Below are 20,955 nucleotides of genomic sequence, written 5' to 3' on the forward strand. Positions count from 1 at the left end.
CTGCCCCTTTTGTCTCTGTTCTAAAGCCTTCAGATCGGCTCCCTATTACTGTCCAGGGTGACCAAGCATACCCACCCAGTCAACAACCCAGCACTGTTCTCTGCCGGCCTCTTCTCCCCTCCCTTCCCTCCTTGCTTCAACAGAACAGATGAGCTTCACATGGAAACTAGAAGTCACTTAGAAGCCAAAAGAACTCATGGCACTTGAAATGAATTCCTCCTCTTGGCTGGCATTTTCCACAGATGGCAAGTAGGGTAATTTCATGCCTGATTAGAGGAGGAGTTTGTTTCATAGTATATCCTGCCATGTTTAACAATTTTTATTTCATGGAAAACTTTGACTCCCTTCCATTTTAAGGATGCTGGTATATATTGATACAGGAAAAGCAAAAGGCTTCTAAATGTATCCACCCTACCCCACTGACTCTTGGTAAAAAAATAAATGCCTTTAAATTCATGGGCATTGACTCAGGAAGATGGTTGTACGACTTTCCCTAATATGTTTTGGTGCCTCTCAGTTTTTATAGATAATGTTATTTTTTAAATTATTCCTGAAATAATACATTTTTTCCTAGTATTGTTAGTAGTGATTGGCAAGTGACCCAAAAGGGGCAAGACGTAAAATAAAAGAGGTAATCAGTCACGAGCTGCATACAGACCCATCCTGGCATCATTATCCAGCCATCTGACCTTTGGGCTTCAGCCACACAAGTAAAGGGCAAGGGGGTGCGAGGGAGGCAGCTGCGACACAGCCTTGTATCAAAGCTGTGCATTTCATCCTGCGGGGCCTCAGACTCCCACTAAACATATAATTTCAGAGAGCTTGTTTATCTGTTTTCCTGGTGCGTGAAGCACAGCTGAGGCAGAGTGGTAGGGAGCAGTATTGATACACACACACACACACACACACACACACACACACACAAGGATGATGACGGCAGACCTTGCAGTGTGGCAGCCTGCTGCTGCTGGCAGGAGGGTACATGGGAAGACACAGCACAGTGAGTAGCAGAGTCAAATCTGTTCAGCAGGTCTGTCTAAAAGGTCTGAGAGGGTGAGGGATATGCTCTCAGAGCCTTTCATGGGGAGCGGGGAGGTGGGGGAGGGGTGGGGGAGGGGTGGTTAGATGATAACATTTTGCAATGCTGATGAAGATTCTGACTGGAGTTACTAGAGCAAGCCAGTGATACTCTAAGGTACCCTACTCCTCAATAGCAATATTATGAAGATTACCACACTGTGTACGTGTGAGTTGCGAGGTACCCAGTACCCATGGCTCTGGGTAAATAGTCCATTGATTAAGGTGTGTGTTCTTGGTCATTGCTAAATGAATGAGTGTGGTGGCTTCTGAGGCAGCCCACTTAGGCTCTTCTAAGATAGCTGGAACCCACCTGGAGCATGAAGAAAGCTGTGACCTCCGGGGCGGACGAGAACCATTGTATTTGCTGTTGGCCAGTAGCAACTTTGATCCAATTAATTAACAAATTAATGTTTGTGATTTTCTTTGTATTAGCAAATATTCAATCATCTAAGCCAGTGATTCTCAACCTTCCTAATACCACGACCCTTTAATGCATTTCCTCGTGTCGTGGTGACCTCCAACCATAAAATGATTTCATTGCTGCTTTATAACTTATTTTGCTACTATTATGAATCATAATGTAAATATCTGATATGCAGTATATCTGATATGTGACCCCAAGGAGGTTAAGACCCACAGATTGAAAACCACTGACCTAAGCCATAGATTAGGCAGTACATGGAGGATTGGTTAATCAATTCTGTTTTGTGGTTTGTAGGAACAGTTTTTAGAAATCCAGTTTGTGGGCTGGAGAGATAGTTCAGCAGTTAAGAGCACTGACTGATTGCTCTTCCAGAGGTCCTGAGTTCAATTCCCAGCAACTGCATGGTAGCTCACAACCATCTGTAACAGGATCTGATGCGCACTCTTCTACAGCTACAGTATACTCACATAAAATAAATATTTTTTTTTTTTAAAAAAAGAGTGAAATCCAGTTTGTTAGCATGCCTACATTTAGGGTAAAATTGTTTTTTTGGCAAATAATTTCAGCTTCTGTATAAATGTAAACAACTTTAAGGGACAGTCTTGAGTCTTGGCTCTGATAAGCCAGTTATTTCTCTTGGTTGCTCATAGTGAGTTTTCTCCTTGCTCCTCCGTTAGGTTCTGCCAGATGTGTGCAAGGCTGGGGCCATGTGAGGAGTACTGAGTCCAGTACTGGGTACTGGACTGGGTGCACTGAGACTGTGCACCCAGGCCAAGAGGATTCAGCTGTCTCAGGTGTATCAAGGTGTATCAGGCACAGCAAGGGGTTCATTATGAAGCTTAGATACCTTTAAATTATAAATGTGAATTACAGTGCAGCTATAAGGAAGGTGTGGACAGCAGGTTAGAGAGACTTGTGCACGTTGTTTGGTGCCCATGCACTCTTAGAGGGCAGGAGCTCTGTCTTGCTAAGTAGAAGGCTCGTTCACATTTTTTCTGAGGTGCTCTTAAAAACTCCTCATTTTTATATTTTTAATTCTTTTTACTTCTTGTTTTCTTGAGACTGGATGTCACCTAGCCCAGGCTGGCTGCTCTACATAGAGTGGAAGTCAGTTCTCTGCATTTACCTCTTCAATATCAGGAAGATGGGTGTGCACCACTGGGCCTGGCAGCTCTATCGTCTCTGCACTTGTAATAATGGTCAGTGTAGACACATCACTGAAAATTAAGAGCTGAGGTAGGTAGGACCAGCACACCCAGTAGCCGAGAACTTCAGACCCCGTGCTGTCTGCTTCCCATCCCTGACCACTGCTCTGGCATGGGGTATGTGTGGGCTTGAGTTCATCTGTCTGTAACCTGAGGCATTTAGGCATCATGGTCTCTTGAGAACCCTTTAGCTTTTCTGGCCTCATTAGTGCTGACGGCTGTTTTCTCAGTTGCCTCTTCAGTCCCAGTGTCTTCTTGTGTAGCATGAGAGTCTACTGTCTTGGGGACACTTTGCTCTGGAACTTCTTCAGCGAACGCCCCAGCCCTGGCATGCTTGAAGAACTCCGTCATTCCGTCTCAGAGAGTCAGGGTAGACTTGAGACACAAAGTTTGCCTTTAGAACTGTTTGTTCTCTGGAACAGGGTTTCCCTGTGTAGCTAGCCCTGGCTCTCCTGGAACTCACCTTGTAGACAAGGCTGCCCTTGATCTAGGAGTTCCTCCTGCCTCTACCTCCCCATATTCTGCCTGCTGGCTGCAGAAGGGGAGGCAGAAACAGGTGCACACATGGCTGCGTTTCACCTTTGCTGAAAGCAGGAAGTGAAGTGAAACTGCTTACCTTATCCTTAATCGCGGCATTCCTTAACCCGTGTCCCCACCCCCACCCCCGGAATTCGGGACTAGAAACCACATTAAAAGCGCTTCTGGTGATCACCCTTTTTCAGAAGTGGGTCCAGTAGTCAGCAATCAAAATCTTTTTTGTGATCTGCAGAGAGACGTCTACGTTCTGCACAGGCTTGCTTTTCCATTGCTTTGCAGGAGTTCAGAAGTTTGAGCTACCACTGAAGTACGGTCTGTGGAGGGGCGGGGCTCTCTGTCTCCAATGAGGTGCCTTCAGTGTCGGGCAAGCCTATCATCTTTCGCAGGAGTGCTTACTCTGTAATCCAAGCGATAGCCACGCAGCCTGTTTTATTGTTTGTGGAGTCCTGCGGCTAGGAGCGCTTCCCAGACGGGAAGGAGGGCAAGTGGGCGGTTTATGATTCTTCCCTGGGCCGGGACAACAGAGCCGAACCCTTTGATTTCTCCTGAGTAACCTGTGTGGGTGAACTTTAAACTAGGGGCCTGCTTGACGCTGGATCTTTTTCTGCAGGGTGAGGAGTTAGCTCCGGAAGCCTGGCTGTCTGCCTTAAGAGGGAAAGATGCCCTGGAGAGGCGTAGGATTACCTTTAGGGATGCTAGCCATGCAGCCAAGAGTCGGGGTACCTTGGCTCTTCTTCACAAAGTCTTGGCAAGTGTGTCTGAAATGACTGTACTGTTTATTTTTCTAAAGCTTGTACTTCTATTTATTATTATTTTTATTTTTGCCTGAGGACCTCCCGCCAGAAATTGGTGCTACAATGTGTCTAGAGTAAACCATTTTCTTAAAAAATTTATCTTTAATCCTTCATTTTCCTTTTAATCGGGCACGCAGAAGCACAAAGCCTGCCCGACTCTCAGCGTTAAGAGGGAAGGGGCAGGCCCCTTTCAAGGATCCCGGCCAATTCTAAAAAGCCAGCATTTTGTTTGTTGGGCTGCCCTTTGTCTCTAGAGGATTTTGATGTGAAAGAAGATGAAAAAGGACGGCTCCTCAGGTTCCTTCGGAATCAAGGCAAGCCCAGGCTCCCTCTCACGTGCTGTGAGTTGGATAAATTTCTCCTCCCTGTCCAGGCAGACAAAGAGGCTGTTCCGCAGTGATGGAGAGCTGTCCGTTTGTGGGCACCAGGTGGAAGCCGATGATGAGAACTGGATATACAGGACCCAGCCCAGAAAAGGTGACTTGATTTTATTCTTAATTTAAACATCTTTTTAAAAGTTTGCTCTATAGAATTCTTTGTTCCTGCCGGTGCTTTCCTGTCACGTCCTCTCCTGCTCCATCAGGAGTTCCTTATTTGTTTTTTTTTGTGCTGGAGCTAAGTACCATTCATTTGTTTACACGTCTGAAATAAAAACTGCTCCGCCAAGATCCAGCTTGAGACCGTGTAGCCTTCCCAGAAGGTTAAATAGCTGTTGTTTGCCGCAGGTGCTCTCCCCTCTTCCCCAGTCCATGCTCGCCTGTGACTTGGATAAGTCAGTAAGACGCTGTCACCCCAGATGGAATCATCTGGTCTGGGCCAAGTCATGAGCTCTTTCCAGTAAGTGCTCTGACAAAGCTTGAGGGTTTGTGTCTTTTTGCGGCGTTCTTCTGAGAAGATGAATGGGTTTGGTGAATGTGTGACTTAGACAGGTGTTGAGTGTGACACGGAGGAAAATGGACACAAGGGGTTTACCTTGGCCAAAAGAGTTTTGGATTTCTGTCAAGTTCCTTGTCAGACCAGCGCTGGTGTCTGTTCTCAGGATTAGCATGTTAGACCCCCTGGAAGGTGAGGAAGACTATAGTCCTGCTGGAGGACATGGGCACATCCTAGGCTTTTATAACACTCCCTATTTTCTATATAGACTTTCTAACGTCTGCCTATTAGGATGTCTGGTGTAGGGACTGAACTGTTTAGCTCTGAAATGGTTTCTTCATTGGATGTTGTCCAGAGTTCAGCAGGGAAGCACTCCTGTGTGTTACAAAGGAGCCTAGGCCAGACACTGTTCAGGACTGACTTGTTTACTGTGTTCTCCCTTTGCCAAGGGAAACCTTGCTAGAACATCTCAGGGACCTATTCTTTCTTCCCTCTCTTTTGGGAACCCAAACTGCAGAAATGTAAGAATTAACTAACCTGCATGCTCTGGGTACACGGTCACTCTGTGCACTCTGAGGATTAAAACACAGCTCTTTTACAAGGACAATGGATGTTAACTGGATTGTGTTTGTCTGTTGAACTGGCAGAGGAAGGGCTGGTTAATATTTTTTAAAGATGCCAGCTATTGTATCAAGGAGTTGGTTGGTTACCAGTGGTCTACTCATGCTGAGCTTTGAAACCTGGCTTTGAGTTCACACTGTGTAATTACCAGTATCAAAACAGGCATTTGCTTTCTGGATGAAGCTGGGTAGTTCACATCTGGGAACTACTTTTCTAAATCAGGAATAAGCTGTGGTTTTGGTTATGTTTGAACCAGACAAGTCTGTAGGGTGGACACCATGGTGCTGTGGTTACAAGGGGGTACACTCTTGACTCCCTTTAGCCTTTGCCAGAAGTTGCTTCTCAGAACGTACTTTGCTTCAAACCAAGTGCTATCAGGTTTCTGTTGGAGAGTGTCTACGTGTGACCATGTGGCTTTCTTTAGGACTTTCACTGTCCATGGTTCATGTAAGTTAACATTAAAGGGAGAGACTGAATTTGTATGCCTTAGGTTTAGTTGGAAAGTGAAGCAAGTAGTGTATACTTGACTTGTAGAAAATAAAGAAGTCATTGTGGAGGGCAAGGGCAAGTTCTAAAGGAAGGCAGGACTTGTTTATTTACAATACGTGCCTTTTATCCCTTCATGTAATAGGGCACTGTAGCCTCCTGTATCTAAATGGGGGCTTACTACAGCATGTACATTTATAGGTTCTTAGAAATAATTGCCCCAGAGTAAATATTATCATTTTGACATATGGAGTTAGGGGAAATCCGTAAAAAGCTGCCTGTACATTACAAATCACAGAATTGCATTGTTTCCATGTTTAGCTTACAGAAGACAAGTTGGCTCTCATCCTTGACAGACTGTCCTAGGGGCATGCTCTAACAGTTGGTCTTTATTCATCATAAGCCTTTCCTCTGGAGAAATGTAGATGTGACATTTGTTTATGCTAGTAGATCAAAAGAGGAACCATCTTTAAGGAAAATCATGCAAGGTTTGGGTTTTTATTCTGATGAATAGCAAAGAAGCTGAATCTGTACTACTTGAATTAGCAGCCACTGCGGTGGGTGACCACTAAGATAGGGTCACAGATGAAAAAGCACCTAAGACTTACTGGTATGATGGGAGTGTGCGGTGACTTCCATCTCTAACTCTCAGAACATGAATAGGCTTTTGATTGATAGATGTTTTTGAAAAGCTGTTGTCCTTTCCTCTTCCCTCTGTGCCTTCAGCCCTGACGGATGGAGATGGGCCAGTGGTCACTAGGAACATAAACCTTGCTTGTGCCCTGTAGGGACTGGGGAGCCTGGCTCTGCAGGTCCTTCTTTATGCTAGTTCCCAGCTGCTTCAAGGATAAACTGGCTGTAACTGTTGCCCATTGTTACCAGGTAACACTTCTTAAGAAGCCTAGCCAACTCACTGGATCCTTGGTGGATAGGAAGTTGAATAACACATCCATTCATTTTGCAAAGTAGCAGGCCCCTTTACTTGTATCTCTAGGCTGCTCAGTAACGCCACAATACAAGCTTTTACATGGTTACTTTGGGGGTGGGGGTGGGTGGGTACTTATTTACCTATTTCTTGAGACAGAGTATCTCTACATAGCCCTGGCTGTCCTGGAACTCATTATGTAGACCAGCATGGCCTCGAACTCACAGAAATCTGCCTTTGCCTCCTGAGTGTTAGGATTAAAGACATGCGTCACCATGCTTGGCTTTGCATGGCTACTTTTGAAGATATGCATCACTGCAAGCAAAAAGCCATAGCCTTTGACTTTGTTACTTACACTCCAGAAACTAAGATAAAATAATAGCTTAAGATTTCTCGGAAGACTCTATTTGTGAGATTAGAAGTGACCAGTAGGTATCTTTCTACCACATGACCTTTAAAAAGTTGCCTGAAGTGTGGCTGAAGGAAGGGCTCAGAGGTTAAGAATCCCTACTGCTCTTGCAGAGAACCTGAATTCCATTCCCATGACCTAGGTCAGGTGGCTCACAGCTGCCTGTAACTATCGCTGCAGGGGATCTGACACTGTCCTGGGACTTTAGGGCTTTCTGAACTCAAATGAATATCTCTCCTTTCCATATATATATGTATATATGAATTCATATATATGTATATATGAATTTCATATATATATATGAATTTGAAAAAAGAGAAGCTAAGGAAGATTCATATAAATAGGTTCAAAGCAATCACCACTAAGTAGTTAGTCTTATTTTGTCACAGTACCTATGGATTGCAAAATTCTTTCTGGTCCTGACATTTGTGCTTGGGGGAGTAAGAGTGAGTGGTTAACATAGACGTCAGTTCTTTTGTTCTTGCTGGGATGTGACCCACTTCAGCGTACCAGGCTTCAACTTAATCATAAAAACCAGAATGTGAAAGCTCTAGTCGGTGAATCAGGAGCAGTATCAGTAGATACCTGAGTGAGAGAAAGTGAGACTGTAGCTGCACAGCAGGCTTCGGGTAGCTACCATTGCTGTGATGGGAAGAAGGCTCATGGGAGGAGCCTTGCTTACTGCCTTCTGGGTGGAGGACATGAAGATGCATAGACCCCCCCCCCCCCTTGCACTGCAGCCTTGGCGTCTCTGCTTCCACGGAAAAGCACCGAAGGCAACTGAGGGGCGGCTAAAAACACTAACTGTGGGAAAGTACAATGTGACTAGCTCAGAGAAGGCCCAGAAAAGGAACTTTGTCTGAAGTAACCTTTTCATGTTTTCTGTGGTCTCCTCGCTGTAAGCATGGAGTTAACTGGTGTTGTGTGAGTGGTTCTTCACGGAGCCCTGGAAGACTCTCAGGGAAAGCTAGTGACCCACCTCCACCCTGTGCTTCCTTTTCCTGCTCACTGAAGGAAAGTCAAGTGAGGTGAGGTAGTGGCAACTCACGTGAGTGAGTGGTGGCCTCTCATTGCCCAAGGCTTGTTTTGTTTCACTCAGCTCTCCCTTGGATGGGGGAAGCGTGATTGATGGTTCTAGAACTGACAGGTCTACAAATAGGAGGTTAACTGGCATGCAAAGCCTTGTTTTAAACAACATTTTTCTTTTTATTCTCTCCATGTAGATTTTACCATCATCTGAACTTAGTAACATTATCCAATCTGACCTGTCTGTATTTCAGTGCTTATAATTTCAAATATGGGGTTACAGATGCAGCTTCTTGTAGACTCTGTCCTAGGAGTGAGGCCCTGGATTCAGTCCCTAGCACCTCTTGCCCTACCTCCCTCTTCCCACCTCCCAGCCCTCCCTCCTAACCCTCCCCCCAGCCCTCCCTCCTAACCCTCCCCTTCCTCCCCCCCCCAAAAAAAAACCCAAAGGGCAGCCTTTGTGGACACCAGAGATAACGAACAATTTGTATATTAGATAATATGTTTTTGCATGTAGGAGCTATGTTTTCGTCTATCCCAGTATCCCTCCTTATAAGAGAGTAGCAGAATACAGGCCCACTGCGCACAGTTGAGTTACTAATGACCACATGTCATAATGGGGAAAAACCGTTTCCCAAGACCTAATGCAACGGATTCAGATTCTTGTTTTCATATTAGCGACTGCGTTCTATTATTTCTAATAGTAAAGCACATTTAAAATTACGAGACTCAGGAACAGCACTGACATTAAGAAAGGCTAAAAGGCGTTGGTAAGTATTGTTAAAGTAACATTCTGATTTGGCGCTTCGAACTAAACACGCTTTATTTGTTCTGAGGGTTACTCTATCAGGAAAGTGGTTAAATGGATTTTATCTTAACAAATGCACTATGACAAATGCTCTCAGTGTCTGCCAGCTTCTTTTCCTTCTTCAATTCCTATGGAAGTTGACATTCTGTGAAAGAGACAGAGTGCTGTGTAATATTTTATCGGTTCCGCTGAGACTACCCTTTATTGACCTTTGATTGTCTCTTTTTCCTTTTAGAATGGCTGTCTCAGTTGCCTCTGTACCTTGTTTTATTGTAAAAATGACCCTTGTTTGGTAATTCAATTGTGGAGTTTTTATTAAAATGATGTTTGATCCAATATCCTCCCTTTTTAACTTGAAAAAGTTTGTGGCTAGTTTGAAGATTAGACACTTCCTTAAGTGGCTTAAGGCATCTTACTAGTGAGGTAACGGCTCCCTGCGAGTGCCTCAGCTTGCAAGTGAGTCGGGCTTGCTTCTTTCTGTTGCTGAAATATCTTCACTAGATGATGAAAGATTTTTAGAACTGTATTTTGTTTTGTTTTGTTTATTTATTGAGACTGATTCCCATTATGTAGCCCTGGTTGGCTTGGAACTTGCTTTGTAGACCAAACTGGCCTTGAATTCACAGAGATTCGCCTGCCTCCCAAGTGCTGGCATTAAATGTGTGCACTCCAAACCCAGCTTTTGATTTTTTATTTATTTATTTTTTATAATTTTGAGAATGCTATGCATTTTCTTTTTTCCCCCTTTTTTATTAGGTATGTTCTTCATTTACATTTCCACTGCTATCCCAAAAGTCCCCCATGCCCTCTTCCCCCCCCCCCCCCGCACCCCCACTCTCCTCCCACTCCCACTTCTTGGCCCTGGCGTTCCCCTGTACTTAGGCATATAAAGTTTGCAAGAACAGCTACGCATTTTCAAGTATTCAATATTGTTTCTGTAATTTTAAGGGTTTTCTTAAACTATAATATTTTCCATCAAGTTAAAGGTTTGCTGTTGTTCCTTTTTGTTTTGTATTTTTGAGACAGGGTCTCACTACGTGGCCCCGGCAGTGCTGAAATGCAGCGTGTAGACCAGGCTGTACAGCTGCTCTTCTCTGGGCTTCTTTCCTCACTGGGTCTCTGTGTCCTTCGTCCATTTTAAGTCATCCTTTAGTCTACACTTCTTCCAGAGTGATTTTTCTAAGATGCATATTTACTCAGGTTAGTCTTCGGGGCTCAGCACTGTCTACAGGAGGAGGCTCCATCCCTTAACACAGCACAATGTTATGTGCTCTGACCTGTCGGTGCCTTTTAAGTCTTGCATTGTGATGGGTGTCCGCACGCCCGTGCGTGTGCGTGTGCATGTGTGCGTGCGTGCGTGCGTGCGTGCGTGCGTGCGTGTGTGTGTGTGTGTGTGTGTGTGTGTGTGTGTGTGTGTGTGTAAACTTACTGCTCTCTCACAGATCCAGGAGTCATAGTGCATTCCTTCCTCTTCCTGTTCCCAGAAGGCTGCAGGTACCTCCTGTGCCTGTTAATTTCCTATATAACCTTCCAAATTCACTGTTAGAGGCTGGGCTGATCACTCCCTTCTCTGTTACTTCTCTGCCTTCCTCATCCCCTGTAATTGTCTGTTTTATACTTGCTTGCTTTAGTCTGACTCTTGAACTTGACAGCCAAGTCTTTTAGGACAGAAACCTATCCCTCCTCCCGCCAAGGCTGGGTGTTTAGTAAACTACAGCAGGATAGGGGAACAGGACCTATTTGGAGTCTTTGACGGTGCTGTTTGCACAGGCCAGGCAACAGCATGCTTGTGAATTTGGCTAAAGAACCAGTAGGTTAGAGTAGCTCTGTGCTTGGCGTCTGAACTCAGGGTGTAGCAGAAGACAAGGCTCACTCTGTGGGAACATCATATTGGTGGCAGCCCGCCACTGGCTGTTGCTGCTCTCAGGGTGAGCCTTCATCAGGCACGCTGTAGAAACATCTGATTACTTTGACTGTTGAGTGAAGTTTAGGGAGCAGCGCTGAGTTACGACGAGAGAGTGATGGCCATCTGCTAAGGAGAGGCTGTGGTGCGGTGTTATATGGGCTTCTCTCAACCACTTGCCTTGCTTTCACCGTGAAGGCCGGGGTGGTTCTAACACAGACAGCAACCGTGATCCTGAACAATGCAAATGCGAGTCTCTCCTTGGAACCCCTCAGTAGGTTTCCGTCTCAGGCACTTCAATGGCCATGTCCTCCCCTCCCAGGGTACTACGCTTCTTGTGGAGGCCCTTGGCCTCTGCTTTCCTAGAGCAGCTTTGCACCTGCTGCTGCTTCTCTGTCACCTCTGCGGTCTTCAGTCAGCAGTTGACTCAGTGACTGTATGCTAGATGGTCACAATGGCCTCTCTTCCTGACCTTTGTATCACCACCCTCTCCCCCCTCCAAAGCACTCACCGCCATCTAATATGTTATACATCTTATGTGTTTCTGTTCAATGTTATCTATCTCCTCCAAGTAAAATTTCACCTCCCAATCAGGAGAGATGTGTGCCAGCTCGCTAAGCAACGTCTTCCCTAGCCTGATCTATTTTGTGTGAAGGAGTGAATGAATGAATGATGTTGGTGTCTATTCAGAATGTGGGCATTTGTTCCTATTACCTGCTGTTTCTGTAATTTATGATGCATGGTATACTGTCTATCCATGATCACTGGCAGATAGAGTATTTTGAATGAAAATGTGTCTTACCTTAGCATGATTCTCAACCTTCCTAATGTAATGCTTCAACCTGTTAATACAATTCCTCACGTTGTAGTGACCCCCAACCATGAAATTATTATGTTGGCACTTTATAGCTGTCATTTTGCCACTATTATGAATCGTAATCTAAACATCTGATATGCAGGCTGTCTGATACATGACCCAGGAAAAGGGTGATTTGACCTCCCTGTTGCGTCCTGCGGGTCGAGGATCACTGCCTTAGAGACCGGATGTGGCTGGGAGTCATGGTACTGGCTGTCGGGTTGTAATCTCTTCACTATCAACAGCTAAGTGAGTCAGAGCATGCTTTTTTTTATTAAGGTAGCATGTAGCGCAAAGTTTCAGGGTAGAAGCAAGTGTCTTCGGAGCGGTTATATAATCAGGCGTAAGCCATGCCTGAGTCTATGTAGCCCTCCTAAGACCCCATGCATTAGTACTTTTGTCAGATTTTGAGATAATCAAAGGTTAACATTGAAAGCCATGTCTGAATCACTCAGCTCAACCCCAGTTATTAACTTTAGCTGCTATTTGGTGAATGCTTATCAGGGCTAAACACTGTTAATAACATGTACCTGAATTAACTTAATTAATAGATATTGTCTAGGTGTCATAAATGGCCAATAAAAGTAGCAGTTGATTTGATAATCGGGATAGGGTGAGAACATTAGAATGGAACTGGTCATGCAATTTCCCTGTAATAAGACAGGAACCCTCGCATAATTTTTCAGACAGAGAAGTGACCTTGGCCATCCCTGGGCCATTTGGGGGCCTTGGACTCAGTACTTTCTGGTTTCAGAGGACGTGCTTCCTATCTCCCCTGGATTTGCAGCTCTTTGAAGTTTCCTCTGTGCCTCACCCTTACTTTATAAGTCAGAGCACAGAGCGTAGACCTTGGCGGCATGGTGGGCTAAATGGAGCAGAGCACAGAGGATTAGAACCAGGCCATCTAGGGGCTGTAGTCATGAGAGGAGGCAAAGCACGTATTGAAATTATTATACAGTCACACAAGGAAAACATTTACGGAGCTACAGATTACCTAGCTAGGCTGTCTTTATTAGGTGACCTCATGAGTTTAGCGACATGTTCCAGGAGTACTGACACGTGAGGTTTTAAAAACTACTGTTAAATTTGTTTTAGCCGTATGAAAGGCAGGTGATTGTTACATTAGATTTTGACTCTTTCCAATTAACGGTGTCATTTGTGGCGATCACTGTCTTAATGGATGGGATTGGGAAGTGTTTTAATAACCAACTCCCATATTGCTTATTGTATATGCATATGCCTTGTGTGAGTCTGGAGATAGCGACAGCGTGATGTCTCTGATCAGACTTGGACATTCCACACCACGCATCTCTGTGCCATCAAATTCAGCGTTGTCAGGGCAATCCTGGTCAATTCCTGGCTATCTGACTACTGACTAGTTATAATGGATATTAAGTCAACAGTCTGGATATTGCTAGAACCCATTGCTCTTGCTTCATTATCACACTTTCAATGTTCAAACCTGACTGCTGTGTGGTGAGAATGTCTTCCCAGTTAAGCAGTGAGATCCAGTTGAAAGCTGTCTTCCCCAGTAGGAGTTTGTTAACTTGTTTTCCCAGTTGGCACTTCTTATGTCAGCTGTTCCACTTTCCAGAATAATCCTTCAAGTTCCTGTGAACATTTTATCCCATCTTCCATGAGTACACATAGTGGGGACTTGTGTTTTAAGAGTTTTTGTTGCTTACTAGATATAGTAAATCAGCTTTCTGAGAAAGCCATACCAGTAGCAAGCCTCTTCCAGATCCAGTGTGGGAATGGCTTAAATTAGAGGTCACATGGAGTGAGTGCCACATGTCTTGGATTTTCCTTCGCAGTCACACAGTAGGTGGCGTTCAACCTTGCCATTTTCCTGCATTCTTACTCCTGGAAAAAGAGCACCCTGAGAGCTATAATGAGTGGAGGATAACAGAAGAAGGACGGTAATAAAGTAGAAGGGATCAGCTATAAGAGAGTGGAGATCAAGAGTCCCCTTTGCTGGAGTTTTCCCCTGTAAAGGAGTGTTTTTCTCTGATGACTTGGTCAGATTTCCAGGGTGACGAGTTGTGTGTCTCAGGTGTCTTAAGACACAGCTCGACATTTCTCTATGTGGTTGAAAAGAATGTGGGCAGAGGATAAGAGTTCAGCTGGTCACTCCTTAAAGAACTCTAGCTGTGGAAGGAAGCCAGCAAGGGTGAGTTCCATGTCTTCTTGTCCTTCTTGGGGGACAGCTTAAAGCAACACCCCCCCCCCCCCACCACACACACACACACACACACACACACACACACACACACACACCCGGGCAGCTGAGGTTTCAGTAAACTGTATCCTTTGATTTTTGTCCTCTGTTCCCCCACCCCACCCCAGGCTTGCTGTCACTTTGTAACCAGACACTCATCAGCTCCGGCAGAAACTGGGTTTCCAGTGTTCCTGGGGTGCATTTTGAGACAAGCTGAAAGTCTTCCAAGACTTCCTTGCACCCAGGCGAGTGTTGCTTTAGTGTCGATTGGTCGGAGATTCTTTTACAAAGCACGTTAACTACAGTGGGCAAGGTTACCTTCATGGCTGCTTGTGGCTGTTGCTTGCTCGGGTTGCTGTGATCACCTTGCCTGTTGGATTCTTATTTACATAATTTTTTTTCCCTCAGCAAAAGAAAATACAGAGAGTGCTCTCATCTCCCTGAGAAAGAGATTTGATGTCAACTTTACAGTCATTTTATTGCTTAATCAACACACTCAATTCTGAGAATAAAAAGATGTTTGAAATGATTTTTTTTTCTTCTTCTTTTTTAGCTTCCGTAGTGTGTTTACCTGAATGTTGCCTGACCTTAGGATTCTATGTCTGGCTGCCTTATAAGAGGATTTTGAGATGGTGTGTATTGTTTTGTGTACTAGTTCTTTCTTTGTGAGGCTGGAGGGAGGATATTCCCCCCTGCCCCACGTGTTCCTTTGACTCATGTGACCTTGGTCCCATCCCAGTGTCTGAGACATGAATTGCTTTAAATGACTGTGACCAAGCAGGGCTCACATCACTTACCTGAGAAACGTTGATGCTCATATTCTTACTTCAACTACCAATACACCAGACAGAAATATGATTAGAAATATTTTTTACTAGTTTCTGAAAAGTAAGTTCTGAAAATTAATCCCACTGCCCCAGAAAGCAAGGCTCATTTTAGAAGAGGGAGGAATCTTTTCCAGTGGAGCCATGGTGTGAGTATTAGGCTTCACCAAAATGTTGATTGCAGTTGTTTTCCCATGAGAGACATTCACAACTTTAGCTTGAATGGGGATAATGAATACTCTTCTCCTTGTTTCCTAGTCCATATGTGGTTGAGCTGTGTGCACACATGAAAACTCTGGGAAATGAACTGCCTGCCCTGCATGTCTGCCTGGGATACCCCCAGTTTTTACTTATTCCCTCTTATTGAGACTGTTAGTCCTGACCTAGTTAGCTGCATTATTTATTCCCTGTTAGATCACAGCATGGAGTCGTTGAAATGATACTTTCAGTCAGCGTCACTTCTTTCCACAGTGCAGAAAGGTCTGGAAAACCTCAGGCACCTTGAGATTCAGCCTGTGTTAGGGCTGCACTTGAGAAAAACACCGTGTGACTCTGAAACATTTCCCCGACGGCTGAATTTCCTTTTCTGGGTTTTCCTCCGTGCCACAAGCTCAGGACCAAGTGTAAGAAGCAGCCCTTGAAAAATGGCAGCAGGGCCTAGCAATCTCCAGTGTGAGCCTTCCTGCCTGCCTCAGCGTGACATCGGGGGACACTGAAGTGGATGCTAATCGTGTGGGCTGATTCCTTGCACCTGCTGGCTGACCCCAGGGGAAATCTGTGACTAGCAACGTCTGGCCAGTGTCTGCCTACTTTATTCAGTACGCTTATTTTCCATCCCCATAGAAGGAGAAAAATTAGTAGAGACATTTTATTCACTTTGCATTTGTGTACATATGTATAAATTTACTCTGAGTTCACGTGTGTGCATGTATGTGTGAGTGCATGCATGATCGTGTGTGTGCATGTATGTGTGTGTGCATGTATGTGTGTGTGCATGTATGTTCACGTGTGTGCATGTATGTGTGTGTGCATGTATGTGTGTGTATGTATGTTCACGTGTGTGCATGTATGTTCCCGTGTGTGCATGTATGTGTGTGTTCATGTATGTGTGTGTGCATGCAGAAGCCAGAGGTCACTGTTGAGTGTCTGCCTGTGTTGCACTCCACCTTGCCATTTGAGACCGGGTCTGTCATCAAATCTGGAACTTAACAATTGAGATAGAATGGCTGGCCAGAGAGCTCCAGAGATCTTCTGTCTCCATAAAGCACTCTGTCCCCCCCCCCCCCCCCAGTTCAGTGCTGTGGTTATAGAACTGCGACACAAGCTTTTTATATGTGCACTGGGGATGCAACCCAGTTCCCCGTGATTGTATGGTAGGCATGTTACTCACTGAGCCGTCTCCCTAGCACTTAAGTTTACCTCTGAATTGTTAGACTCTAGCGTGTCTGTAGTGAAGAGCCCATTAACTAGAGGAGTAGTGTTTTCTTAGCAACCTCAAGTATGGTAAAATGTTATACTGGCTAGCTTGCATCAGAGGGAAAACACTTTTTTTTTTTAACTTTTTGGGATTTCTATGATCATTATTTCAAATCAGGAAGAAAGGAATTTTCCTTGTGGAAAGCTAACATGGTTTGAAGTATTTGGCTCTGCATTGCACTTGTCTAGAGCCTGTTTGCAGATCAGAGTTTACACAGTGCCCACACACATGATCTCCTTCCATTGTGATGATCATCCTGTAAAATGGGTAGGACAGGAGGCATTATCTCCTTCTAAGGTGAGAAGGCGGGTCCTGGAAGATTAAATGACTGGTTTGCAGTCAGCAGGCAGGCAGGTCCTGGAAGATTAAGTGACTGATTTGCTGCCAGCAGGGCAGAAATGACAGAAACGATACAGAAGGGATCCAAATCTACTTCTTGTGGTTTAGTTCCACCTTCTTTGCATGATACAGCAACAACTCAGTACAGTCCAGAGATGCAGTTTATTTATTTATTTATTTATTTATTTAGACTCACTGGTGTGTCTGTGAACAGTCATCATGAGTCGTCGTCTGGCATAGTCCCTATGAGCACCAGGATTTGTGAATATCTTTATTTTGACAGGAACGGAATCACCACTGCTGTGTCCCTTAATAATAAAATCTGTATTTGGTTCACCATGCTGTGTGCTTTGGTGTTTCTAATTTGTAACCTTGTGGGCAGGGTCTGGGCAGTCCATTTGATCCCAGCTGTATGACCTCGAGACTAATAAGATCGATCGCACGCCACCTTCTGAGTACCCTGGTCAGAGGCCAGTGTCATTCTGGCATCTTGCTCTCATTGTCCAGTGAGCATGCTTGCATCACTGTATGCTCCTATCGCTGTCTGTGGCCATCCCAGTTCTTTTTTATAAAACATGGAAGTTTAAACACCTCTGTAACCCCTCAGTGTTACTAGGTTGGACCACCATCCTCTGCATAATTTAGCTTAAGATTTGGCCTCACCATTAACAACTTTCCCCCAACAACACTGAGTTTTTCCTTCCCTCTTTCACCCACTTTTGCTTCTCTCCATCTGGTATTGAGTCAGATATATAAGTATATTCATTTATTCGAAATTTCTCCCCCAAATTTCCTTCCCCTTCTTTCTCCCTTCCAGCTCCTTCCTGATGTTTTAATACCATGACTCAGTATATAGTCTATGGAGTGTTTAAACTTGTGATCATTCTGTCTCTACTTCCCAAGTGCTGGGATTACAGGGGAGTGCCACTATGGCTAGCCAAAATTATTACTATTTCATATCTTAATTCACACCATATGATTTTGTAAAAACTAAAATGGTGAAGAAAGAGAACACTCTGTTATTGACAGGTACACTTCTGTCTTACTGAGGGTTTCACTGCTGTGAACAGACACCATGACCAAGACAACTCTTATAAGGACAACATTTAATTGGGGCTGGCTTACAGGTTCAGAGATTCAGTCCATTATCAAGGCAGGAGCATGGCAGCATCCAGGTGTGCATGGTGCAGGAGGAGCTGAGAGTTCTACATCTTCAACTGAAGGCTGCTAGCAGAATACTGACTTCCAGGCAGCTAGGATGAGGGTCCTAAAGTCCACACTGACAGTGACACACCTACTCCAACAGGGCCACACCTTCTAATCCTACAACTCCATCACGATGTCAAATGAACCTTTTTGATTCTAAACTTTAAATAACAGTTGACCTTCATTAATACAAATGGAAATTGTGTACTATTCATTATTTTTCTTATGTGAACTGCTAATAATCCCAATATGCAGCACTCATATAATCTTTTAATTGAAATGATATAAGCCCCATCTTGGATCCAGACTTCCATTTGTATGTAAGAGACTTTCAAAAAAAATTTAAATACAATTTTTAATTTGTACTCTGGTTTACTATGGGAGAGATACAAAAGTGTTCAAATGCGATTTAGATTTATTGACAACAGAATTTAAAATTTTTGTGACATGAGAATTGAGGCTCTGAGAAAAATAACAATTTTCTTGTTTTCTAAATATTGGAGAATTCATCAAGGAGTCTCACTCCTGATAGGAAAATCTCTCATCCCCAACATATTTACTCTGTTTTGGTTTAAAGTTTCTTCCAATGAAATGAAAATTCAAAGAATTCTTTCTAATATGAGCAATCACTTGAGTAGTTTCTGAAGTGAAATGACTGCAGTAATAGCCATGTTCTTTGTCCTTTCTTGGCTCCATTTGAATGCTTTAGTAGAGAGTTGTGTGTAATAACTAAGTCTGGGATGTGGCGGGCTTCTATCAGAGATACCTTCCTAGTGTGCTGAGAGCTGACAGGATGAGGGAGGAGCAGACAGGTGAGTCTGACTAGTGGGGGCGGGTGGGGGTGTCCCTCGCCTTTTGTTCTTTCTCCCTTTTTGAATGCTGTTTGAGATGAGAATATGTTCTTTTCTATCTGTGGTTTCTTTAGTTTTGATGTTCCTGACTGCTGTGGAGGTCACACGAGGGATTCCTCTGCTGACCTCCCCAGGGCAGGCCTTGGAAGTTTGGTCTTTGCTCTGGGTCATCCAGAGGAAGGTTTTCTAAGCAGATGTGCCAGGGACACATCTTGCTTAGCATTGCAAAGACAGAGGGAGAGAAGCCTCAACCTTGAGGGTCTCAAGTGTCAATTTTATTTCACTCAAAGACAAAAACCACATTCATTCTGTTGCAAAAAAGGAAAGGGTGGGGGAGCGAGCCCACGCCCCCCTAGCTGCAGCCTTTGTCTACACCAGCTTCCTGGAGACACTTTAGAAGATCGGCCAATAGTTGCACTGTGGCATGCTGTGTGGCATTCTGTGTTTGACAGATACTGTTTTTTCCACTTGACTGGTTGTAGATTTTTTTAATAGTTGAATTTGTAAATACATGGAAAAAAAAAATAAAAGAAAGGTAAATCTCTGCCTTTTACCCATAACAGATTTGTAAGTCACTTGGATGGGAATTTAACTTTATTGATGTTCAGCCAGAGAGGGAGGGAAGGAGGAAGGGAGAGAATAGTAGAAATGAAAAATGGAGGGCTGTGTTGTGGGATGTCCTGTGCTCTGCAGACCCGGGCACTCTGTGATCATCGTGGGCTTCTGCATGGGCTCCACCCCTAAAATTGCCATACCAATTTGGAGAATCATTTCGTGCCTATTTTTAAACTCCTAAGGACAGGGGGAAAGACTCGAGGAGGCCAACTGCGGTGGTTTCCTCAAACCATTATCATTTTCAAATCCTATGGGTCCCGAAATAACTTCCCCATTTCAAACTGCCCAGCTCCTTAGGAGACTTGGCCACCGAAAAGGAAATGGTGAGGCTCTTCCTTAGAGTGTGGCCACCGAGGTTAAAGAAGGTTAGAAGTTGGTCAATGTGGGTCTTTCAGAAAGAAGCTACCCTTTAATAGAAAGTCTGTACGTTTTGTTTCTTAGTTATTTGTTTTTGAGACCGGGGTTTCTCTTTTCTACAGCCCTCCCATTTCTGTCTTCTCCTGACTATTGAGATTATAGGAGCGAGCAACCGCGCCCAGCTGGAATTCTGTAGATCTGTATAGAGCTTTGAGTTTTCCAAATATATAACCTTTTTCTTAAAAATCTATCTTGAATTTTCAAGTCATAAGGAACTTAAGTTTTAGAACAATATACTTAGTTCTTGAGGCAAAAATTGTCAGGAATCTATACTTTTTTTGTGTGTTTGTTTTTAAACAGAGTTTCTCTGTGTAACAAGCCCTGGCTATCCTGGACTTGCTTTGTAGACTAGACTGGCCTTGAACTCACAAAGATCTTCCTGCCGCCGCCTCCCAAGGGTTGAGGCTAAAGGCCAGCTTGAATCTGGACAATTTAGTTTATTTTACCCTGCTAACCAGTATCTTAGTGTATCTTCATTTGTTTTAACTCTCTCTGCTTCATTGTGAGTAGAGATAGCTGGATATGCTCTCTGTTGGGTGGGGCGGGGCAGGGCGGGGCGGGGGCTCTCGTGGTTGGCTGCCCTGTGAGCTTGGCTAATCCTGACTTGGGTTGGTTTCTAACAATTCAGGATGGTCATGGCTCAGATGAAGAGTAGGTTTGATTTCTGCTCTCGGAGCTTTAGCTTTAACTCCTTGGGTTGCTTGGTGCCTGGGGAAAGCTTGACACACATGACCTCAGTGACTTAGTTTTTGTTCTGTGACTTACCTATGAATTTTGGAAGCCAGTCTCTCAAAGATGGCATCGATGACGTGTAGAGCCTGAGAGTCCAGGATGCTGTGTCTGTTCTGTGCGGTTGTTTTTATGTCTTTTAACCTGAACTCTTCACAATATGATTTGTGTGTCATAGACACAGTGACAAGGGCAGGACTTTGCGAGAAAAAGAAAATAGACTTTGGCAGTTTTGTTTGTCTCTCCTATTATATATTTCATTGTAGCTTTCCTAAGAAGTGGGATTTGAGTGTGTCATTGCTGTGACATCTTTTGGTATCCGCCCTCCAGCT

General features: G+C 44.2%; 1 protein-coding gene across 7 annotated transcripts in view; it reads left to right on the top strand.

Moving 5' to 3' along the window:
• Nhsl1 (NHS-like 1) overlaps positions 1-20,955 on the top strand; it is a 216,228-nt gene that overhangs the window by 86,333 nt on the left and 108,940 nt on the right. The window contains exon 1 of one of the 7 annotated variants that reach the window (XM_006512687.4): positions 3,460-4,517. The exons of 5 other annotated variants lie outside the window; for them this stretch is intronic. In XM_006512687.4, coding sequence (XP_006512750.1) covers positions 4,316-4,517 — 202 coding nt within the window. In that variant the 5' untranslated portion in view covers positions 3,460-4,315. Of the gene's footprint in view, positions 1-3,459; positions 4,518-20,955 lie in introns of those variants that run through there. One more of the 7 variants, NM_173390.3, reaches the window with a different exon arrangement.

This window comes from Mus musculus, chromosome 10, assembly GCF_000001635.26.
Source record: "Mus musculus strain C57BL/6J chromosome 10, GRCm38.p6 C57BL/6J".
Taxonomy (NCBI): domain Eukaryota; kingdom Metazoa; phylum Chordata; class Mammalia; order Rodentia; family Muridae; genus Mus; species Mus musculus.